This window comes from Lutjanus erythropterus, chromosome 4, assembly GCF_056507025.1.
Source record: "Lutjanus erythropterus isolate fLutEry1 chromosome 4, fLutEry1.hap2, whole genome shotgun sequence".
In the NCBI taxonomy this organism is placed as follows: domain Eukaryota; kingdom Metazoa; phylum Chordata; class Actinopteri; order Lutjaniformes; family Lutjanidae; genus Lutjanus; species Lutjanus erythropterus.
The window spans coordinates 25,035,337-25,058,590 of NC_139320.1; the positions used below are offsets into that span (position 1 = coordinate 25,035,337).

General features: G+C 39.2%; 1 protein-coding gene across 1 annotated transcript in view; it reads left to right on the plus strand.

Moving 5' to 3' along the window:
- tenm4 (teneurin transmembrane protein 4) overlaps window positions 1–23,254 on the plus strand; it is a 184,204-nt gene that overhangs the window by 130,962 nt on the left and 29,988 nt on the right. The window contains exons 20-26 of the mRNA XM_084717417.1: window positions 878–1,139; window positions 3,069–3,336; window positions 3,441–3,584; window positions 7,779–8,028; window positions 8,433–8,453; window positions 13,531–13,763; window positions 15,786–15,940. Coding sequence (XP_084573543.1) covers window positions 878–1,139; window positions 3,069–3,336; window positions 3,441–3,584; window positions 7,779–8,028; window positions 8,433–8,453; window positions 13,531–13,763; window positions 15,786–15,940 — 1,333 coding nt within the window. The remainder of the gene's footprint in view (window positions 1–877; window positions 1,140–3,068; window positions 3,337–3,440; window positions 3,585–7,778; window positions 8,029–8,432; window positions 8,454–13,530; window positions 13,764–15,785; window positions 15,941–23,254) is intronic.

Sequence of the window (23,254 nt, forward strand, 5' to 3'; positions counted from 1 at the left end):
TTTGATGCCACTATTTGGACCTCCTTCTTACCTGTAATTTGGAAAAGACGCTTCCCGTGTGAGGATGAGGCCCTGTCCCAGGGGCCCGTAGGTGACCAAGTGCTAATTGGCTCTCAGAGAGAAGTGACAGGAGCTGTAGAAGTCCAGTGCAGGTGCAGGCCTGCTGTTGTCACCATGCAGCAGTTGGAGATTATGAAATGACCAGAGTGCAGCCTGTTTACTGAGACCCACTCAGGTCAGACCAGAGGCAGAGGCCCTTAAATGCAACAGTGGACGGATTGCATTGCAGGGCGTTTAGACTGATGTTAGAGGGGACAGCCTTCATCTAAGGGATCGATAGAGAATCAGCGGCTGCCTCCATCCTGCAGCACAAATCTCTTTCTCTCACATATAAATGTGAGCACAGGAGCAGTGCATTACACACGCATGGGGGTGCAACAGTCATGCCTCAACTTAAAGCATGCATCTACTATTTTCCATTCTTCAAAGAAAATCTACAGATTATATTTCATATTACATTAATTAAGAGATGTACTTCTAACATTGTGATTAATCATCCTATTGTATTTTCAGCCTGTGTGTGCCTCAAAGATAATACTAAATAGGAAAACAGCATCCTTTCTTAGCAGCCTTCATTTATTTTATTCATTTAAAACATCAATTTATTATTGTTTGAACTATTAAAACAACACTTAATTAGAAAATAGACATTATATTCACAGTAAATTGTGGCATGGTTTAATCCTTAACACACAACAGATTACATGCATTGCTAATGGGGATTTTTATAGTATTTATTTGAAAAATGCCTAATTTTTCTTCACTGTACGTGTATATACATTCATCCTCTCTGACATCGTGCACGTCTCTGTTCCAGTTTTGACTTGGTGACCAATGGGGGCATAGCCGTAGCTCTTCACTTTGAACGCGCTCCATTCATCACCCAGGAGCACACACTCTGGTTGCCATGGGGACGCTTCTTTGTCATGGATACCATCGTCATGCGGCATGAGGAGAATGACATTCCTAGCTGTGACCTCAGCAGCTTTACCCGGCCCAGTCCCGTGGTGTCCCCAGCCCCGCTCACCGCCTTTGCCGGCTCCTGCTCTGAGAGGCGGACTGTCGTACCGGAAATCCAGGTGACTGCTTTGAACCTCCTCACTGTGCTCTACATGGGTGTCTCCTCCAGATGATTCATGCCACACATCTGGGAGAGACTCTGAAGAGTATTCATCAAGTACATGTGTAACAGTAACTCTGGCTCATGGCAGTGCTCTGATTTTATCTCTCTAGTGTAACTGGTCTGTGAAACTTTAGCGATTTACAATGTGCATTGCACTGTCTCACTTCAGAGTGATGATGATTACCTCACACACGGAAAGCAGCATGGACATTTTTAATTTCTCCTGGGTTTTAGTCTCCAGGGTTAATCATACCAGTACCACTGGAAAGGATTTGCTTTCATATTTCATGAGTGTATATATATTTTGATATTTGTCTAGATGTGTATGTGTGTTGTTGGTGCAAGCACTCACTTGCACTCACTTGTGTGTGCAGGTGAAAGTGTGGCTACTGTATGTCTAGCAGGCATCTCTGTGCCCTTCTCTAATTACTTTGTCTCCCACTTTGCTTCATAAGATTTATGGCATATCAGTGAATTTAGTATGCAGTCCTGTCTATTTATAGTAGCCTTATTTTTGCTGTTCCTTGAGCTGTAGGAGCACCAGGGACATTATCCAATTTACTTGTCCTTATAAAATCTAATGCTGATCAATTAAACAGGCATAGCAACACTCTGTGAACATTTAAAAAGAAACGCATTATACTGTGTGTGACATGTCCTCTGACCAGTGTCGGTTTGACTAGCTGTATTAATTGTTACTTTACATCTTGTTCTGTGCTGTGGAGACAGGCAACGAGAGGTGACTCAATTAGAGCAGAGAGAAGTTGGTCAACCAGACCAGTGGTGTCGACCCTTGATCCTTAATGCGAACGATGTACAATGTCTGAGTGCTGACCTGCTGTTGTATCATCAGGAGGTTACACATCTGACCTCAGTGGAAATTTCCTAAGGCTATGATGTTGTCTCTTGCTAAACCAGCTTTTATTACTCCATATATTATCGGACTGTGCAAGCCCTGAGCCCAAGGGCACTGCTTTGATGCCATTGTCATATGGATTGCAGGGAAGACTATCGTCATAATGAAGGACTTGCTAATATTAAATCAATTATGAAATATACTCACTGGAGTATATAATGAGGAAATCCTTCATTGGATCCCCTGTAACACATGCATATAATTGTCCTCTAATTGATGTTTCTAATCTTCCCATGGGTCCGTATATTTGGTTTATAGTGGCCACTGACCAAAGGATTGACAAATTGATCATGTGTGTGAAATAAAGGACATACGAAGGCATGTTATTGATCTTACTACCAGCAGTGAAGAAATTAAAATGCTGCTTTTATAATATTTACAATTTCTGTCAGCCTGCTTATTAAAGGGACACCTCCAAATCAAAAATAAATATTTTACCTCTAACCTTTAGTGCTGTTTATACGTCTAGATATTTTTCAGTGTGAGTGAGAGTTTTGGAGATATCAGCTGTAGATATGTCTACCATCCCTTGAATATAATGGGACTAAATGGCACTCGCAATGTAGTGTTCAAAGCGGCAAAAAAAGTGAAAAATTTTAACACCAGTGTCTCTTTTCAGAAATCATGACCCAGTTACTCAAGATAATCTATAATTTGATGAAGATGATGATGATGATGATGATAATTTCGCAGAAGAGACATTGCTGTTCAGTATTTCAAATGTATTTTTTGGTGCTTTGAGCACCATAAGCCAAATGCCATTTAGTTCCTTTATATTTGAGAGAAGGCATCTCTACAGCTGATATCTTCAGTAAGTCACACCAAAACTATCTAGACAGATAAGTAGCACTACAGTCCAGATGAAAAATTTGTATTGTATTGTATTGTATTTTGATTTGTGGGTGAACTGTCCTACTTAAGGATTTGTTTGCTTTCTGACATTGACAGGCTTTGTTTTTGTGTCCACAGTCTCTACAGGAGGAAGTGCCTATACCAGGGACAGATATGAAACTCAGCTATTTAAGCAGCAGGACCCCAGGTTACAAGTCAATACTGAGGGTGACCCTCACCCACTCCGCAATCCCTTTCAACTTGATGAAGGTTCACCTCATGGTGGCTGTGGAGGGCAGGCTGTTCAGAAAGTGGTTTCCTGCATCTCCGAACCTCTCTTATGACTTTGTGTGGGACAAGGCTGATGTCTACAGCCAGAAGGTCTACGGCCTGTCTGAAGCCTTTGGTAAGTGATCAAGCATATATCACGTATACAGCATGTTTTTGCTTTTATCTTTAGAACACATGTGGTTCCCTAATTCCAGTATTTAACTTTGCTTCTTTTCTTAGTATCTGTGGGTTTTGAGTATGAGTCATGTCCAGACCTTATTCTATGGGAGAAGAGGACTGCTGTTCTACAGGGCTATGAAACCACTGCCTCCAAACTGGGAGGATGGACTGTAGACAAGCATCATGCTTTAAATATCCAGAGTGGTGAGTCAACTAGTAAAGCGTTTTCATAGTCCTGTTCTCAGCCACTCGTTCATTAAAACACCTACTCAAAAGATAATTTTATACCACAAGAAGTCTTAAAGATCCAGTTTGAATGATTTATGGGGATAAATTGATACGACATGACAGTGGTGGAACATAATATTCATAAGAATGTTTTCATGATTGTTTTGTTTTTATTACATTAGAATGAGACATTTATATCTACAGAAGGAGCAGGTCATCTTCAGTGGAGGCCGCCATGTTGCATCACCATGTTTCTGCAGTAGCCCAGGACAAACAAACCAAACACTGACTCTAGATGGCCACCTTAGGTTCTCCCACATGCTCGGAAGGGGAGGATGATGTGAGATGCTTGCAGTCTGCAAGCTCATCACTGCCACTAACTCCCACACTGGTCCCACATATTATTAATTTCATTGTTAATGTTATTAAATACAATTTTTAAGTCATCACTATGAGGTAAATACACTTGTGTACCACTGCAGTTGTACTTTTTTGGGAATTTATGTCAGTGATTAAAGAATAAAAAAACATAATGCAGATCACTACCATACATTATATCATTTATGTAAAGAAAATCCTTCTATTTAATTCACATTGTAAACAAGGATCTAATTTAACTAGCAGTATGTTTTTCTTGTTTTATGAAATTAGATCTTCATTCTTACTCAGTAATAGAATTTGTTATTTAAGATGGAGACATTTAGTCGTGTGAGTCTTTAGTTTGCTGCTTATCGCATTTTTCACATATCATTCTAAATGTGTGCCGATTTGGAGAGAAGTACCACCCTGTCCACCCATTGCCTTAGATGATGCTTTTAGTGTTACATTGAATTGTCTTCCCTGCCTGTAGCATTTTGAGTTTTTTTTTTTTTTTTTCAATTCAGCAGTGTCGTGTAACCTCAGACAGATCTGACTTTTTTATTACCGTTGTCCATTTTTAGGGAAGGGGGGTCAATTTTCTTATTGCCAGCAAATTACTTCTGAAAGGCGGGAGCAGGAATGAAGAGAAAAAAACTTTAGGCTGCACCTGTCACTAGCTAGGCTTCACAGTCTGTTTGTGTCTGGAAGGGCTCATCAGAGGAGATGAAGCATACTTATATGAAAAATGCTCAGGAAGGTGGCACTTTGATCTGTCACACCTACTAAATCTACTGAGTCTGAATGTTCTGTCCGGAGGAGGGAGAGAGCTGCTCCTTGTCCCGCCACCGCCCCCGCTCCCGCTCCCTGCACCTCATCCTCCCCTTTGGCACCTCCGTGTCTTGTACATGCCCAGCATTTTGAGAATCATCCCTAATTTAATTGCTGTCAGTCTGCTACTCCCAGCAGCAGCAGCCCCTAAGATTAAATCACGTCCCAGGAAGGGGATGCTTGGCTGATCTTTTCTGATAGACCAAATGTTGTGCCGCTCAAAGAAGTGAGGTCACCAAGTACCATCAAAAGCAGAAAAACTACTGCAGACATGCAGATGCTGAATTTCAAATATGATTACATTGATTGGGTGGCAGAAACATCTTTGCATTTACATATTTGAAATTTTTCCAAGAGAGGATTGGCAAGACTAATGGAAACATAGTGTGCATGTGTGTGTGGGTGCATGCCTGGATGCCTGCACATAAACTGTACTCAAACGGCTGTATTTTTGTTCATGCACAGAGCTGGTGGAGGTAGACAAGCAAGCACAATGCTGTTTTTAATCAGGGCAAGTCAATTTTTTTTTGTGATTGTGCTTGAGTCGTAATTTTCTAGCTCCAAGAGATTCCACTTGTGCCAAGGGCTTTTTGCTCCCCATTTTGGCGTGAAATTGTGCCTGTGTTTCCATCCGCTAAGACCACCTCTTATTGCAAACATGGGCACACAGAGCAATTTTCAAGGCTTCATTTGACAGAGGTGCACACACAGACCTCACATCAGACTCTTATCTGTGTGGTGACTTTCACTCTTTTAAAATTTTCTTCTAATATACGGTATATTTGAAATTGCAGTAAAGGGACAGTTAGAGATAAGATAAGATAAGATAGAACTTTATTAGTCCTGAAGGAAATTCTGAAAAAAAAAACTGCGAGAAAAACATGAAAGATCGTGCAAGGCCACATTGTTCTACTGCTCACACTTATTACTTGGCTTAAAAGAAAACTAGAAAAAAGTTAAAGATATAGAAAAAACGTAGATAAAAGAGACAAGACAATGAGGAACAACTCTGGCAGGCTGCTGTCCGGGATGGTGCCAGACATGTTTTGAAGTTCACAACCAAAATTAAAAATACATATTTTTCTCTTACCTATAGTGCTATTTTATCCATCTAGTTGCCAAGTTTTGGAGATATAGATAGAAATATGTATATCTATAATTTTATCTTTCTGGTAGTTTGAGTACCACAAGCCAAGTGTAATCCAGTTCCTTTATATTGTAGAGAAGCCAGACATATTTATGGCTGACATCTCCAAAACTTGGCAGCTCCTACCAAAACTATCTAGATGGATAAATAGCACTACAAGTAAGAGGGAAAATGTGTATTTTTGATTTTGGGGTGGACTGTCCCTTTAATAAATCTTGCATCACTAGGAGACAAGGAGTTTATCATTAGAAGCTTACTGAGTTCCCATCAGTAAAGTGTTAGCAAGCAATTGTCTACTTACCCATCCAGCAGGAACAAGGCAACATGATCATCCCAATTTAATCCTTTTGCTCGCCACTTGTTAACTGCACTGCACATTATTACACACGCATCAAGCAGCATGGGTATCTTAATTAATTGATTAAATCTTCTGACATGGAATTTGCAAACATATTTATACAGCCTTCTACGCATCTCTACACACCAGACTGGAATGGTTTTCTCTACAGATACCGTTTATATGCAAATTGCTTCAAGTGTAGATGGCAGCACCACAATGTTTCTTGAGCTCCTTCAAAAATCTAGCAACATTTTTTATTGAAGCAAAACTACAAACAGTAAATCCTCCATATAATCAAGTAAGAATTTCTCGTCTGTGAAGAGGATTAATTGGGAGCAAACGCAATAATGTGAACTACATGAACAGTTTGAAGTGGGACTGATATATGCATGTAAACATACCTAAATATGGCTAATTGGGTGCAAACTTTGTAATCACTGTGGTAAAAAGTACAATCAACAGTTCATGTTTATGTAGTAGTACATTAACTACATCAATATAATTTTCTGCATTGTGTAAATCATTACACATGGGCAGAAAGTGCCTCCTAAAATATAAGTTCAACATGAAATGAGACATCATCTGCCACTGGTAACAAATTTTGGGTGCTGTGTTTTCTTTATTGGGCTGTTGCATAATAATACCTCTCTAAGAATTTTTAAGTTGGGAGAAGCTAGTCTGGACTTCCTCTCTAATTAGAAAACTGCCTACTGTTGTCAACAAAGATTAAAGAAGCTGATTTAACTGCCTCTTGTTTACACCCACCTCTGGTTACTGAAATTGCTAAAATTAGCCCTAACTTGTTGGCCATACCAATTTTCACTTATTCTCCTCGTCTGTGCTTGTATTTTTTTTTTTTATAACTTTGTTTGTTGCTTTTCTAAAGCTACTTTAGGAAACCTTCATATTTTGTGGATAAAAGCAGTGTTTTTTGCACCACAGTAATCACAAAATATAACATCAAAAATAAAATGATCTTAATAAAAAAAAATCTCCTCCTGGCTAACATACTATTCACTGTAACTTTGCCTGGGAAAATGTAAACACAGACTCATTTTATCTGATTTCACAGAAAATCCGACCTGGTGGCAGGCATTAAGAAAAACTATTAGGAAACAGCCAGTCTTCTCGTTGATCGTGTCATTTGCTTGTGTACATCACTGAGAGGCATCAGTATTATATTCAAATGGTTTCACCCCTTAAAAACTCGCTTTAAGTAATAAACATACAAAAACACATACTGCAACTCATGTCCCACTCCAAAAAAGTTAACAAATAAATAAAATAAAATAAAATAAATAAAATACGATACAACAAGAAAGGATAAATTGCAAGTCCAATAATACAAGCTAAAATTCTCAATTTCACTACATTGGTGTCTGCACTAGCATTTTTGTCTGTGTTCAGTGTCAGGAAAATAGAGCCTAGTCTTCAAACTCTGCTCAACCTAAACAGGCTGCAGGTGTTACTTATTTCTTTCCTGTGCCCTCATCAGGTATTCTTCATATGGGCAACGGGGAGAACGTCTTCATCTCCCAGCAGCCTCCTGTAATCGGCAGCGTGATGGGGAACGGGCGCAGGCGCAGCATCTCCTGCCCCAGCTGTAATGGCCTTGCTGACGGAAACAAGCTGCTGGCCCCCGTGGCTCTGGCCTGTGGCTCAGATGGAAGTCTGTACGTGGGCGACTTCAACTATGTGAGGAGGATTTTCACCACGGGGAATGTCACCAGCGTCCTGGAGCTCAGGTAACAGAGGAGTAGCCTACTAACATTCACTCAGGACCATGAGCTCAGATGGGCTTGCACACAGGTCATAAACCACTGAGGTCGATTGAGATAGACAGAAATGCCCTAAAGGCTCAGGATTGATGGTCCTGCCTCTCTCATCCACCTGTATCAGCTGGAGTTTGGCCCTGATGTGGGCTGAAGAGGATGTAATGGGGTCTTTGCAGAAGACGTTCTAGGACAAGATTAATTTCTCTCTTAATGTCAGCAAAGACAGGTCTGAGTAGATAAAAAATATGTTTAGTCTTTTAATTAATTTTGCCTACTAACAACAGTTTTTTTTTTCTTTTTCTTTTTTGGTCCACTAACAACTAACATTTCCTTTCCTTTCTCTTCTCATGTTCACTGCCTTTGGCAATCTGAAGAAATAAAGACTTCAGGCATAGGTAAGCAATACAGTATTTGCTTGAATTAATATGGAAAAGGGTACAGTACATGTACTTGATGTTGAAGTGACCTTTTGAGACCATTTTCAGACAAGTGCTTGTGAGCAGCTAGAAGATGATATCTTAATATACTGACTAGTCTGCACAATTTTCATCTTCATAAAGCTGCAGATTTAGTGGTTTAACTACGTCTCCTGAGCTTACTTAATCTCTGGATTCAGTGCCTTGATAACTACAGTGTGTTTTCATCTGTATGTGTGATTGCAAAGAGAGAATGCAGCTGACTGTTGGCTCAGTGGAGGCTACACTCTTACTCAGGATTGATAATGAAGGTCAAATTACATTATGCAATGCACTATAATTGATATTATTACCCTTAAACATGTGTGAAGTGTTGAGTAATCTAGTGTAATGTTAATGTAACTCTTTAATTAAAATGGTTGGGGATTGCCATCTGTCAAGGAATGAACATTTCAGAGTGGGAAATAGAGCCAGTTGTCTTTGGTACACCTTGCTACATCCATTACAATCTAACACAACCACACTGCAAGAAATGTAATTGTCATGAAACATGTTTTTCATTATTTGCCAACAGTGTCAGGGAGGTGTTAATGCAATTCTATGTACAGTAGGAGACTGTAGTTATGATGCATTTAAACAGAATTACATTGAAAAGTAAAAGGTGCTTCAATTATTGGGGATGCACTATATGGATTTTTTTCAGCTGACATGATAAATGATAATTACCTGCTCCTTACGGCTGATACGATGAGATAATTTCACATTTTTGTAATTAAAAATATAACCTGTAGTTTTTGCGCACCTAAAGGTAAGAAAGGCTAAGATGTAGTAAGCCAAGATGAGCAAAGACCTCTAACTCTTCAAATTCATTTAGCTTTTTAAATAAATTACATAAAAAAGACTTCACAAATAAACTTTGGGTTTTATAGAGCATTTTTCCTAAGGTTTCAAATTAAATGCTTTGACAGTCTGTTAAGTCAGATACTATTATAACTGATATTTAGCCGCTAATATACGCCAATGTTGCTGAATAGGCCAATAATAAACCAAAACCAAATAAACCGATAATTTACTGGCCCTAATATTTATCATGCATCCTTATTAATCATTTGTCCAGCGCTTTCTTAAAAAATACAAATCGATTGTACAGCAATACTACAGGTTAAAACATGATCATATGATTGAATCTACACCTTTCCGACAGTGTCAATAGAAAGACTGACTACTGTATGATACATTTTATAAAGGTTTTATTTACGTAGCCAGGGGAGCCTAATAAAATGGCAACTCAGAGAAGATTTTATCAGTGGTGTAAGATACAAAAACACAATTTTCCTTGGCAGGTGGCAGTGAAAGACATCTCTGTGTGCTGTGTTTAGATACCATGTCTGAGGTAAAGTGCCATCGCTTGATTTTCTATCAGAAGTTCATGACTTTATCTGGGGAACATGTAGTCAAACTGGGAATGAAAAGCTTAGGGATGCTGGTCAGTGGCCTTTGTTTTCCAGATTTACCACATAAAGAAAGGCTCTCTATGGCCTTTTCTGTCTCTCTGCAATTATCTTTTCTTAGTCTTGATATCTCAAATGTCCTTGTGCAGAACAAAAATGCTTACATGCAGTAATTCACAAAACTAAAGAAATATCAAAGCTCTGTCCCTTTGGTCTCAATACTCCAAATACATTTGCATATTAAGAGGAGATTTATTCCAGAAAACACAGCATGTGTCTGTTTAAAACGGGTGGCTGCCTCCTGTTCATGTGTGAGCTAGCGATAGGACTGGGAGGTGGGTGATCTCACTGCAATGTTCATTGACCCCCTACTAAGGATGTCCCCATCCACTCCAACCACGCTCCCTCCATTGCCGTGCCAGCATGCAGCAAAATCCAATTATCTTCTACAAACTAGATGTTGTCAGTGAATATAGATGGAGCATGTGGCCATAGCTCAAGGTCAGGGAATAACACCTCATAGTTTCAGACACGATGGGGGACCAACACTGTTCTACATGCAACTGGGAGCTGATAAGGTATCAGCTGATTGCACATGGTAGATAGAATGCAAAGTGGAATGCAGTTATTGAGGCTTGCTACTGACCTACTCTAAGACAACAGTTGTTTTTCTAAGCCAGCCAATTGTACCTGTAATGTACTGTAGACCAACATATCAGTCAACTTGGTCAGTGGGCTGATTGTGACATGTGTGCCTGAGGTTTGCTGCAGTGTCCTGTCATCACTGATTCATTGAAGGTCAATTGTCATTTAAAATTATGTGGTGAAGTTGACAATTCCACAGACCCACTGGTCTTTCTTGTTGTACTATAAAAATATAAGCTTTGGCACTGTCATACCGACCATAAGCCCTCAAAGAACCCTCAAGGTTATAGTTGAAATTCTGTCTTAATCCACTTTGAATGATGCCCTGCTGACAGGTCTCTCCATAATGCTTATCAGGTCTGGCAGAACTGTGCTGTATCCTGCCCTGATAACTCTGGTCGACTTTAAGGTGGCGCTAACCACTACATTACTGAACTGATTACTAATTCCCTGTTTTGTGTAACCATCTGTCAAAAACCTACACTTACAATTGCTTAATTTAGGATTAAGCAATATTACACACAAGTGACTCAGTCCTGAACACATCAGTGTTGTGCTAATGATGATGCACACCCTCAAGTGTAATGTTGTGATTATACAAGTTACAAATAATATTAAAGATATAATCAAAATCTATTCATGTTGTGGGGCAAATTTCTCTCAAAAAAAACCTTTTTTGTTAGTGTATCCCTAGAAGCACACACAGTGTGACTAATAACTGGAAAACAAATGGTCACATCAGTTGAACTTCTATGTAATGAAACCTAGTTTGCTATTTCAGCAACTGGTCACAGCAACAGCCAGCAACTGAGACGATTTCTAGTCCCTGTTGAGTCAGCCAGCTAACTTGAGCTAAGGTTAATGCTTTATAGAGTTGGTGAATAAATACCACTCATACAAACACAAAACTGCTTTGCTAGTTCAGTCTTGCTGTAACTAAGATATCTGCTGAAAGAAGTACATTTTCCATGGACAGGTTTAGCTACTACATCTGTAAACTTCACATGTATTTTTAAACTAGTAGCTAGTAGACTCCCCGACACTGCTGATGAAGTTTCTGTGTGATCCCTACATTCTCAATAAGTCTAGGGTGTTGTAAAGTCCAAAAGTAAAAACAGTTTCCCATATTCCTTATTTGTTAATGTTTAACTTTTCTAAAACAACATGTTCATTATGGTCTGTTATCTGGCTTGTCGCACCTGTATTAAAGCAGCAGTGTAGTAGCAATCTAACAACACCATAAACCATATTTATTAAATAGAGTTGATTATTATTCTATTATAATATTATTATAATTATTCTAGAAATGTTACTGTGTGTTAATGTGACAACTACAAGAAATAGCCTAACAGGAGGTCACAGGCCCACTGAGGATTGTGATTTATTTTCATGAATAAAAATGTTTCAAAAACATCCCCTCTCTCGGCAGAGTAATATTTCTAGTGATGAGCTTGGTGTGCTATCGTGTTTATTTGAGCACGTTCTAAGTGTGTAGTTGTTGTAGTCAGATTGCCTCGTAGGAACTGTCTGTTATGTCTGTATAATTCTATTTGTAACTGGGAAAAACAGCAAATTATCACATTTGTAAAGTTGGACGCGGCAAATGTTTTGCCTTTTTGTTTGATAATAGTTTAAATGCTTTGCTATCGGTTTAATAGATCAGCCCAATTGTTGTTGATAAATCTTCTTACAGTAAATTAATCGTCTAATAGTTAAAAGGGATCAGTCATCTGTTTTTCACGATGGTGGCCCCTTTAGAGAAAGGACCTCTTATCCAAGTACCATCTGTGCCATGTGCTGTTTTTATTGGAGCTCAGTCAAGTCTGTCAAACCTGTCAATCAAATCTGCCACTTTCAAAATAAGATCAGTCCTGCTTATAGTCTCTACAATCCAGCAGAGTACAGAGCCACTGGGCTTCGATGTTTTTAGTCTTGCAATCTGTCGTGGTTTGATTTTTCCTCAGAAGATCGTGTGTTTATTATAAGCAGCAACAGATTTTTAATAGAAACAGTCCTCTCTGTCACTTCATTTGTACTACTATAGATTCCTCCGCAGTCATCTTTGTTTTCTGACACCTATTCTGTCTGGAGTGTGCCAATAGATTGCATGCATCCCGCCACAGCAGGATTGGTTATATTTGGTTCTATTGTCTGTCTGTCAGGTATGGCAACCTCCTGTGGATATGAAGGATTACTTTGTTGAGTTGGTTGGAAGTTTAATAGGATATTTTTTTCTGTGCTGGAATCTCTGCCTGATGGATGCATCGTGCGTTTGGATTGCTGTTTCAGCTATGCATTTGTATTTCTCTTAAAAAAAAGTCCCAGAGGAAATGGAAAACATACTTGTTTGTACTTCTTCCAGCCGTAACCAGCCTCCTGCTACTGTATAGGCACTGTGGTTTCATATTGTTGTTTTCAGATCATATCACAGAGATTTCTTGGGTCAGAGATGGGGGAGTAATTAGGATTTTTGTCAAAGGATCCGATGTACCCCACTGACTTAGTCCCACTAGACTGTCATTTCTCTTTTCTTCCTAACTCTGGATCCCCTCCAGCATTATGAATGTTTCAGTAATTTCAAAGACACTGCACATCTATATCTAAACATGTACAGTATTTTCACACGTCTACTGTGTATATGTCTATATACACATATTCACACGAGTGGAGTTCCCACTCTTTTTGACAACAGGGATTTCTAACTAAGCTGACTGTATTGTAGATGAGTTCTAAGCTCCACCATTATGTCATGTTTAATCTCGTTCTATTTTGCCATGTTTAATCTCATTCTATTTTTCTTTTTCCATGTCCTTGGTTTAAACTGTAATTGTGCCCAATTGACTCTCTAAATGGCTTTTGAATCCATTTTAATTGTATTATACAATGTTTCTTATTGAAAGCACTGCAGCCCTTCCAGCTTTATTGACTTGTGCCTCTTCCTCTCTTTTTCCCTCTCTCAGCAGCAGCCCTGCGCACAAGTACTACTTGGCCACCAGTCCAGTGAGCGGTGCCGTGTACCTGTCGGACACCAGCAGCAGGAAGGTGTTCAAGGTGAAGTCGCTGAATGCCGTGAAAGATCTGGCCAAGAATGTGGAGCTGGTGGCAGGGACTGGTGACCAGTGTCTCCCATATGATGACACTCGCTGCGGGGATGGAGGAAAGGCAATTGAGGCCACTCTCACTAACCCGAGAGGTATTGTATGGATGTTATTGTAATCAATATTTTGTGCAGTTTCAAGTCAGTTGGGATCTTGTATTCTCTTTTTTTCTCAAGTAGACTAGATTGCTGGATAGCTGAAGACAGTAGTCCCAGAGGCTGGATCAATACACTTCAGTTTTCATGCATTAAATTCTCATCTCTTACCTCCATCACTAACTACATACAACTCACTACAATATACTAGAAATATGGGTTCCAAAAGGGTTCTAGGGCTGAGGTTCTACCCAGAATTGGCATCTGAAGAACCCTTCTTTTTAAGAATAGCATTTTGTAAAGGTTTCTGTGTACCATAATATAAAAATGTCCTTGTGAGAGGGCCCTGGATGGGTTCTAGATGAAACAGTTGGAATACAGTATAAGGGTTCTTGGTAGAACTCCCTGGTGGGGTTCTAGATAAAAGCCTGGGTATATAAAAGGGTTTGTTCTTAGAAGGTAGAAAGATTCTGGACAGAACCCCAGAGAGGGTTATTGAATTCCTTGAAGAGCTCTTTAGTCAAGGGTTCTTTGTACCATAATATAAAAGGGTTCTCAGTAGAAACCCCTGGTAGGCCTTTACCATCAGCATGGAACCAGCCCCATTCTGACTCCAAGAAATAAATTTAAATAATTCTGAGCATATCCACCAAAAAGAACTTGGTTCAGAATGTGAAAAGCTGGTTCCAAGCTGGAACAAAAAACACTGTTTTTATTTATTTTTTATTTTTTTTATTTATTTATTTATTTCTTGGGAACCCAAATGCGTGTATCATATTCTACAGGTTGTTGTGCATTGTGCAGCGCCCTCTGTTGATGGCATCCTTGATTACAATGGTTCCACTCAAAACTGATGAACATGCAGGCTGGTTCACTAGGTAACACCAAGGTTCCAATAATTTTAAACAGAACAGGTTCATAAACCAGAGTTAATTTCACAGAAAAATGGTTGGGTTCTAGATAAAACACTGGAAATATGAAAGGGTTCTTGGTAGACCCCCCTGAGTGGCTTCTAGATAAAACCCTTGGAATATAAAGGGGTTCTTGGCAACCCCTTTGGGGGTTCTTGTTAGCACCCTTAGGAGGTTGAAAGATTCTGGATAGAACCCACAAAGAGGGTTCTGGGTGAAACCATTACACAATAGAAGGGTTCTCTTATAGAACAAGGGTTCTGGTTGAAACCTCTCACAGATAGCTCTAAGTATAACCCTTTATGTTGGGTTCTAGGTAGCACCCTCTGAAAGGGTTCCAAGTGGAACCTTTATAAAAGTTTCTGCCTGGAACCAAAAAATGTTCTCCTGTGATGACAAGCCAAATAACCCTTTATGTTTCTAGTATGCACCTTTATTTCTAAGAGTGTAGCCTCAGTTTATTAACAAACTCAGGATGTTTTTGTATAGCGTGCCTTTCCACATGCTTCCGGGGGTCTTCTTTTTCTTGTTGCTTCCATATTTGGACGATGCATTAGTCATTGGATCACATGCTTACTTTTTGTCCTACATTGGAATGACATTGTGAATCAGACTTTCTGAAATAACACTCAAGTCCCACTGATTGTGCAACATGTATTGTATAGTCCAATATGTTGAAAATAGAACATCTTGCTGTAACTAATGTAGACTAGATGTTCATAGCTGCTTAAATATTGTTCCAGAGAGCCTTAAGCGATAGAAAAATACAGAGATGTGCACAGCTAAGGGTAGTATTCTCAGTTGCATTGTTGTTAGAAGCTGAGAGAGCAAAAGAGAAAGAGACTTCACTGATTAATTTTTTTGTTGTAATTGAATCAATACATACAGTACTCTTCATTTATTTTGATGTTTCTATTGTTCTCCATTATTGATTTAAAAAATCAATCCTCGCATTAGTTTTCATTGCCGTGATTAGTCTTTAATTTTTATTGCTGTGAATAGTGCTTAATTGTCATTTAGTGGTGCTCTGTCCTCACATTAAGTCACAGATAAACAAAATAACTGATGGATATTTTCTTCCCCTGTCCGTTTGGTGACTTTTTATCGGCAGGCATTACGGTGGATAAGTATGGTGTAATCTTCTTTGTGGATGGGACCATGATTCGCAGGATTGATCAGAATGGTATCATCTCTACTCTTCTGGGCTTTAATGACCTGACCTCTGCCCGACCTCTGAGCTGCGATGCTGTGATGGACATCTCTCAGGTACGACCTCTCTGACCCGGGCAGCCGGCATGTGTTTTCCTGTCTCTCAACCTACACCACTCTCCTTGACTGACCCTGGTCTCCATGTGAGCTTTTTGTTTCTGTAGCTGGAAGCTCTTAGCCTGGATCCAGTGGTCCTTGGTTTAGGTTTGATCTACATTTGTTTACTCTCTGCATGATGCCAGTTTTTATATTCACAAGACTTCTGATGGATACTAAGGTAGAAGGAGGCAGTTAGAGCCTTCAGGCATTTAGCATTCTGTTGGGACTCCACTGCCAGTTTTCAGACTGAATACTGTTTTCCTGTGTTCACTTGAGCCCATGTCAGTAAAGTTTCAGAACCTGTTATTCCTCATGAATAAAAGCTGATAACTGAAATAGTTCAGCTCAGGTCAGATCCATAGTACTCAACTAGAGAAAGTTTGTTATGCAACAAAAAACACAATACGACAATGGCATGGGTTAAAAAGTGCAAATACTAAACAGTATTTTAGTAATTTTTAAAAAATGCAAAAATCCCAGATAAAGTGCAAGGCTGTGTGGTTAACCAAAAGTATATTTGAATAAAGAGTTTGTGGTATATTTGAATTACATGTATTTATTGCACGTAGGATAAATGAAAAATTTAACATGTTGTTCCCTTTTTTTGCTCTCTGGCCACAGAGGAGGATGTTAAATTCATTAAACCAAGGTCTGGTCAGGATTCGCTGAGATGGTTCTTGTTGGTCCAGAAGATTATGAATTCGGGAAAGCAGCCTCAAACACAGCTGTGCCGGCATGATGGATTAAAAAATTTAAATCATCTCGCGGTTAACAAGCAAATACAAATAAAAAATGCAAATGAGCAGTTAAAGGGACTCAGTCTAAGCTGGCCGAACCCACAGGAACTGAATAAACCTAGCACCAGGATTAGGGCTTGGCAAAATGTGCAAAGTCAAATATAAAAAAAAAATAACATGATGATATTTTTGATAAATAATCATTAGTAATGATGACCAAGTAGGTAAAGGTAAATAATAGAACAGCTAGAACAGCCTGATAAAGTCAGGACATCATCACTTTGCTGCACTGCAGCCTAAAAAATTATATATATCAATATATAGATACAATATTGAAATATCACCCAACCATAACCAGGATCTAGAGCAAGCTGAAAGTAGAGGTGGCACTGCAGATCTGGGAGCGTCCATGTTTGTGTCAAGTGACCACAAAGCCCCAGGTGCAAAGGGCTTTTGAACTATACCTGTAGGGGGATGATGAGGATGACCTATAACCTCTCTGGGTCTCAATACATGCAGACATGTTCAGTGATGCGTGGTTGTACGCACATGTACACACACACACACACACACACATATGCACACATATATACCAGACAGAACACATCCCCCAGGCAAGGACGCTGCACTGAGGTCACATCACTCTCTAGCTCAGTGACTTCCCTGTAGAGGTGACGATACAGACTTTTTGCATACTCCAGCAGCCTTTGCATGGCTGACATTCATTTTTTCAACCCAAATAGTTAAGGGTGCATTTTGTACAGATGCCAGACAAGGTCATGGAGAAAAAAACTATAATTTGTGCTTTCAATCTAATAATCTGTGCTCTCGAATTACTTAATTCACATTATCAGCTTGGTCATTTGCACCCATTGATTACTTAATTCATGCTCTGAATTTACTAGCCTATTGTTTTTGGCGTGAGACACCTGCTTTCCAGCTCTGTCTCTCACTGCCGAAACAAAGCCACAAAGCCACCCCTCAATGAAAAAATATACAGTAGGTGTATCATTAACCAGGCTGTCTCTGTACACAGGCAGCTGTCTGAACATCAGGATTTTTTCCACATTCCAGCTCTGAAACAAAAGCTGCAGTTTGTGTGGCATACAAACAGACCTCTCCCTAAATACTCCACTAAATACCTTCATGCTAAATTTCACAGTCTGTAATTTATTCGATTAGTAAACCTTATCGATTATGTTTACATGTCACTGAATAATCTGTTTATTTATATTAATTATTAAATACCTGCAACCATCACACAGCAGCAGGAACAATACATGCGTCTCCAAATTATGAATGGGCATTTTTATGCACGGCGGTACAGCAGAGTAATTTCATTAATAATTTAGAATTATTAATTATCCCATCAGGACGACAGGATCTTTCATGATCTAATGGTAAATGATTTGTTCTTTTCTACACACCAGACAGATAAGCTGTAATGCAGAGATTCCAAGCTTATGCAGTCATATCTTTAGGAATAAAGCAGCCATCCTCAGGATAAGTCCTGAGCTCCATCAAATCTGTCAGGACATTTTTTTTATTTTACTGTTGGTAAATGTCCAAACTCTGCATATCACATTATCACAACACGTTCCGCTAATCAGTGAAATGAAACATGTTGACTGTGGCTAGTTTGAAACATGATCAGCTCTGCACACGCATTGTCTTAAGTCCATGGGCGATCCTAGCACTCACACTTCTGTCATCTGTTCTTCCATAGTTAGCCAGAGTGAAACTAACACACTCAGACTCTGTTTACATGTATCACTTGACATATAAAACCAAATCACCTTGTGCATAAATCCCAGATCTTACAGGTGGCGCAGGATGAGAGTGTGTGCCATACAGTCTACAGCTCTCTGTGCATTGGTGAGCACTGACTTATACTATTTATTGACAGTGATTAGCTGAGCTTTTTGATATCATCTGGCGCTCTCTAGATCAGCTAGTTGGAGAAAACAGTTCTTAATCCAAGCTTCCAGCTGCTGCTCCAAAACACACCTGGTTAAGGCACCTTCATAACCAACTTATGGGCTCAGAACCATGTAGCCTAATTGCTTTAACTATCCTGACCAATCATCAAACTGATCTCAGGAACATCATCAGATAAAATTCATGTCAAGTTTCACTCTTTTGAATCCGGGGATGGACAAAAATATCATTTTAAAGTGGCCCGTATCTGATGATGTAATGGGTGAATATCCTCAATCAGTACCATAATGCAAGTCCATTTTAAATTTTGAGATTAAAAACGTTTGCTGTTCTTGATGAACATTGAAGTTAGGTTTGCGGAAATGCAGGAAAAGGAAAATAGGTTCATTTCAAATTGTTGGAAAGGTGTATGCTGTTTTTGAGATGATATCGACCCACTTATCTCCACTGAGTTTTTATTTTCCACCTCAGATTAAAGTGACTTTATCTGCCTGCAGGCTTCTGGATAACAGGCCTACGAAAGGCTGGAACCTTCACTGATGTAACATGAGGTTCAGTTGTGATAAAGGTTAAAGACTATCAATAGATCAGCAGTGAAGTCAAGCAGCCTCCTTCTTTATGGGAGGATCATAATCACTGTCCAAGGTGCTGATCCCGGGGCTCCAGGGATGTAGGAAATTGCTGCCCACCAGTCGGTCACACTGACTGGCAGCATTCCCGTTACTACTCAGGGGAGATGCTATCTTGATGGATAACCAGATTTGTAATTTTAAGAAGAGTTTCTTGAGTATTGTTCTGTTTGGGGTTCTGCTCTGACATTGTTTTTACCTTGGTCATCTCTGGTATGAGATTTTTGTTATTATAACCTCGTAATATACACTTAGTAACTGTGGTCTTTTTTACTTAAAGTCTCCCACAAGTCTGGACATGTGATTCAGGCTTCATGTAATTGGTTTCAGACAAACATTCAGAATATGGTAATTATTAGAATTATGGTATATAATGTTTGAAATTTAAACTTTATTTATTTTTTTAAACACCATGAGAGTGTAAGGGCATGTGTGACAGTGCCAACTCACATTTGACGAATTTGAACACCTGTCAAAATGATATATTTTCCATGATGTATAAACATAATTATTTAATTTGTAATGATGTGTTACCTTGTGTCCAAGACACCGTAATTTTGTGTCCCAGGTGCTATTTTTATTGTTCTCAGGACAATGGGACATCCTTAATTTCGAGCACTGATCATTTGGTTTAATATATTGTTATTTGTTGCCTAATATTTGTAATTTGGAGTTCAGTGAAAATTATTGAGGTGCTCAAGCCGCAGAGCTGGAGCCTTTGCCGTATTCACTCATTCAGTGGCTGTAATAACTGTTTAGAAGCTACCTGAAGGTGTTCTGTAATTTTGGAGAGGTCTCTGTGTGTGCTTGCTTCCACCCACTAAAGCCAAACAAATTGTGGCTTCTGTCTTGGAGCTGGAATGGGGGCGGGGAGTGATGCTCAGACGTTGTCCTGTGTTTGGAGGCAGCATTGTTAATGGTAGAGCTGCTGTCCACTTTTTTCATTAAGAGGTGGCTTTTGAGGCTTTGTTTGGGTGGTGAGAGAGCGAGAGCGAGAGCTTTATGGTTGGTGTCTCATTCCAAAAATAATAGGCTATTAAATCGAGAGCACAAATTAAGTAATCCATACACACAAATTATTAAATCTAGAACACGAATTATTAAATAGAGGGCAGGAATTACTTATTTGAGAACAAAAAATATTAAATCAAGAGCAGGAATTACTTATTCAAAAGTACAGATCACATTTTCTTCTCCATGACACCTCCCAGACCCTATACTTCTGGTATAGCCTGCAGTAGCAGTCATTCATAATCAAAAAAATGTAATGTGTGTATTGTCAACAGTATTCATAATTGTTTTAGTTTTACCTCCATGAAAAGAGCATTCCTGGGCTTTATGATAAGATTTGATTGATGTCTAAGCCCTGCTTCATGTGCATGCACTAATTTGTTTCTTGCCTCATCGTCTATGTTATTGAGTCCAACCAGCGAACAGGTCTGTGGGGGTGATGCCAGTGGAGAGAAGCTTTCAGTGTTGAAATTATGTATTCAGTAGAGGGAGCAAAGCCTCCAGCTGCCCATTTCCAGCCCTGGGGGAGTTCCATCCCCCTCATGACCCGTGCTTGCTGCTCCCGTAGCCCATCCACACACAAACACAAGCGCCTATAGATGCTCACCATCCCAATTCCACAGCAGAGAGGACACAGGCAGACTGACTGCAGCTCTACAACGATGACAAATCGCACAAGCACTGCCAGAGACACTCAGACAGTAAAAAGCATCCATTAAAAATTCATCCAGGGCACATAGCTTCCTACTTCAAACACTCCCCAACCCCTCACTTAGGACCAGAGTTTCTCTGGAGAAGGCTCATCACAGTGGTCATTACTTTTGCTGTACCTCACCTGTTCTTGGCAAAAAAATAATGTCAAATTTCCCTCTCTCCTCTGATGAGGTCATTGTTATCTTGCCATGCCATCTGTGCAGTGAGCGTGCTGCAGCAAAAATTCATTCTTAATTCGACGTGCAACTCTATAACCTTCTCCTTTTACCTTTTATATTGTCATGCAAAAGGACAAGAGTTTGACCTCATTCAAGAATGTATTAATTTGTTTATACTGAGGCCTTCGTCCTCACTGTTTCAGAAATCTTTTCATTTTTAGTTTCAAGTCTTGAAAATCTCTCTTCTTTGCTTCCCCTGCTGAGTTCAAACTTAAATAGAGGGAAACCATGTCCTAAAACAAGATCACTTGAACATATTTCAAGGGTGTTAGCAGCTTCAGAAAGCTTTATCAAGACTCTGACTGTGACATTCAATTCAAATCTGAGAGGACTTCAAATAATGACATATTACTCTTCCTCAGACAGGCATCATGCTGGTACGAGCAAAGAGTGAAGAGATTGCTAATAGAAAATTACATTATAGTTTTAATACAAGTTCAAACACGTTTAAAAATAGTTTTGTGTTGTATTGGTGTAAATCCCTGGCTGATGAGCACATTTTGGGGTTTTTGCTGGTAGCGGCTATGTCAGGCAGGCACTACTGACAGCTGCCCCACTGTATAAAGGGGAGGGTATGATCGGGTTACAGCATATGGGACAGCAGCTCGGGAAATATCCCCTCATCAGTCAGAGTGGCGTGAAAACCTCCTTACAGGCAGCTCCCCTGAGCCACTCCACACTCTGGCTCATGAAATATTTAACCACCAGTGTTGACAAGAAATAGGTTTTAAGAAATTGAAAGACTCCCCTTCATTTTCCAAGTAAATGCATTTCTGCTCACTGAAAGATGACATGTATCCACTGCCATTCTCCTGTTTGTTGTATGTGGCCTGAGATATGTTCTATTATATAAACCTCTTCTGTTTTGTCGGGGATGATGGGATGATGAGAGGTTTATAGGATGTGAGCTGTATGTGATGCTCAAATCTGTTTTTCAGTCTAAGGTGGACAAGGACTCTGCATATGAAAAGTGGCAAGGATTCAAGAACCATTGCCGAGAGTGTAGAAATACTCAAGTAATAATCTGCATAGAATCCCCTATCAATGATAGATTAATTATTGTATCACCATTGTCCTTTTAAATTAGAAAATTTAGACTATGTACCAATCAAATAAATAAATAAATAAAACCATTTTTTTTGCATTTTGGTGAATTTATTGTTAAGCCACAGACAGTAGGTGGATGGCCACTTAATGGCCAAATAGCATCTTTATTATCCACTCTTAACATTATACTGCAGAAGTTCCAAAACTTTTTTCAAACTTACAAATACATTATAAAAGTACATCACAGCAGTTGTCAAATTTTCTGAGTGTGTTGTGAAGAGCATTAAGTTTCTCAATACCTCATAACAAACTTGCCCTTTCCACTGAAGCGCTAGGGGGCTTTTAATTTGAAATTGATACAGGATGTGTTGAGCTTGTATTAACAGAGTAATGAAGTTAATTTAATAAATGGGAGTAGATCAGAACAATTCTTCATGCTCATGCCTGGACTAAGTAGTTTAAGTTTGCTGTTTTATTTTCCAAAATGCAAATCTTGTTCTAAGTGTTTGCACCATGATCTGTTGAGAACATTCTAGTTTATGTTGGTAGCCTGATACTCATTTTTGTGTGTCATTTACCAATTGATGACCCAATAAAAACCTTAAAAAAAGGTCTCAACATTTCACTGTTTCTTTTAGCTCTCTACTCTAGACATGAAATGGTAAGAAAATTTCATATCCCAGTCATAATGATCAAAATTATCCCAGTTATCAGTATTAGACACACTGAAATCATTAAAAAGAATTGAAAACCTCCCAACAATTTGAAATGGCATCATTTCCTTTGCAATGTCAAATGTCAGTGTTTTCACTGGTGCTAAGCAAACCCACGATGCTGCTGCATGTGTGTCTGGAAGACTGTTACTAATTATGGTTGATGCTAGACAGTATTTATCGTGAGTTTTAAAATGCCAGTAATGAAAGACAGTTGTAATGATAATTAAAATCTGAAAAGGTAATACGAATTTTGGGGAATTTT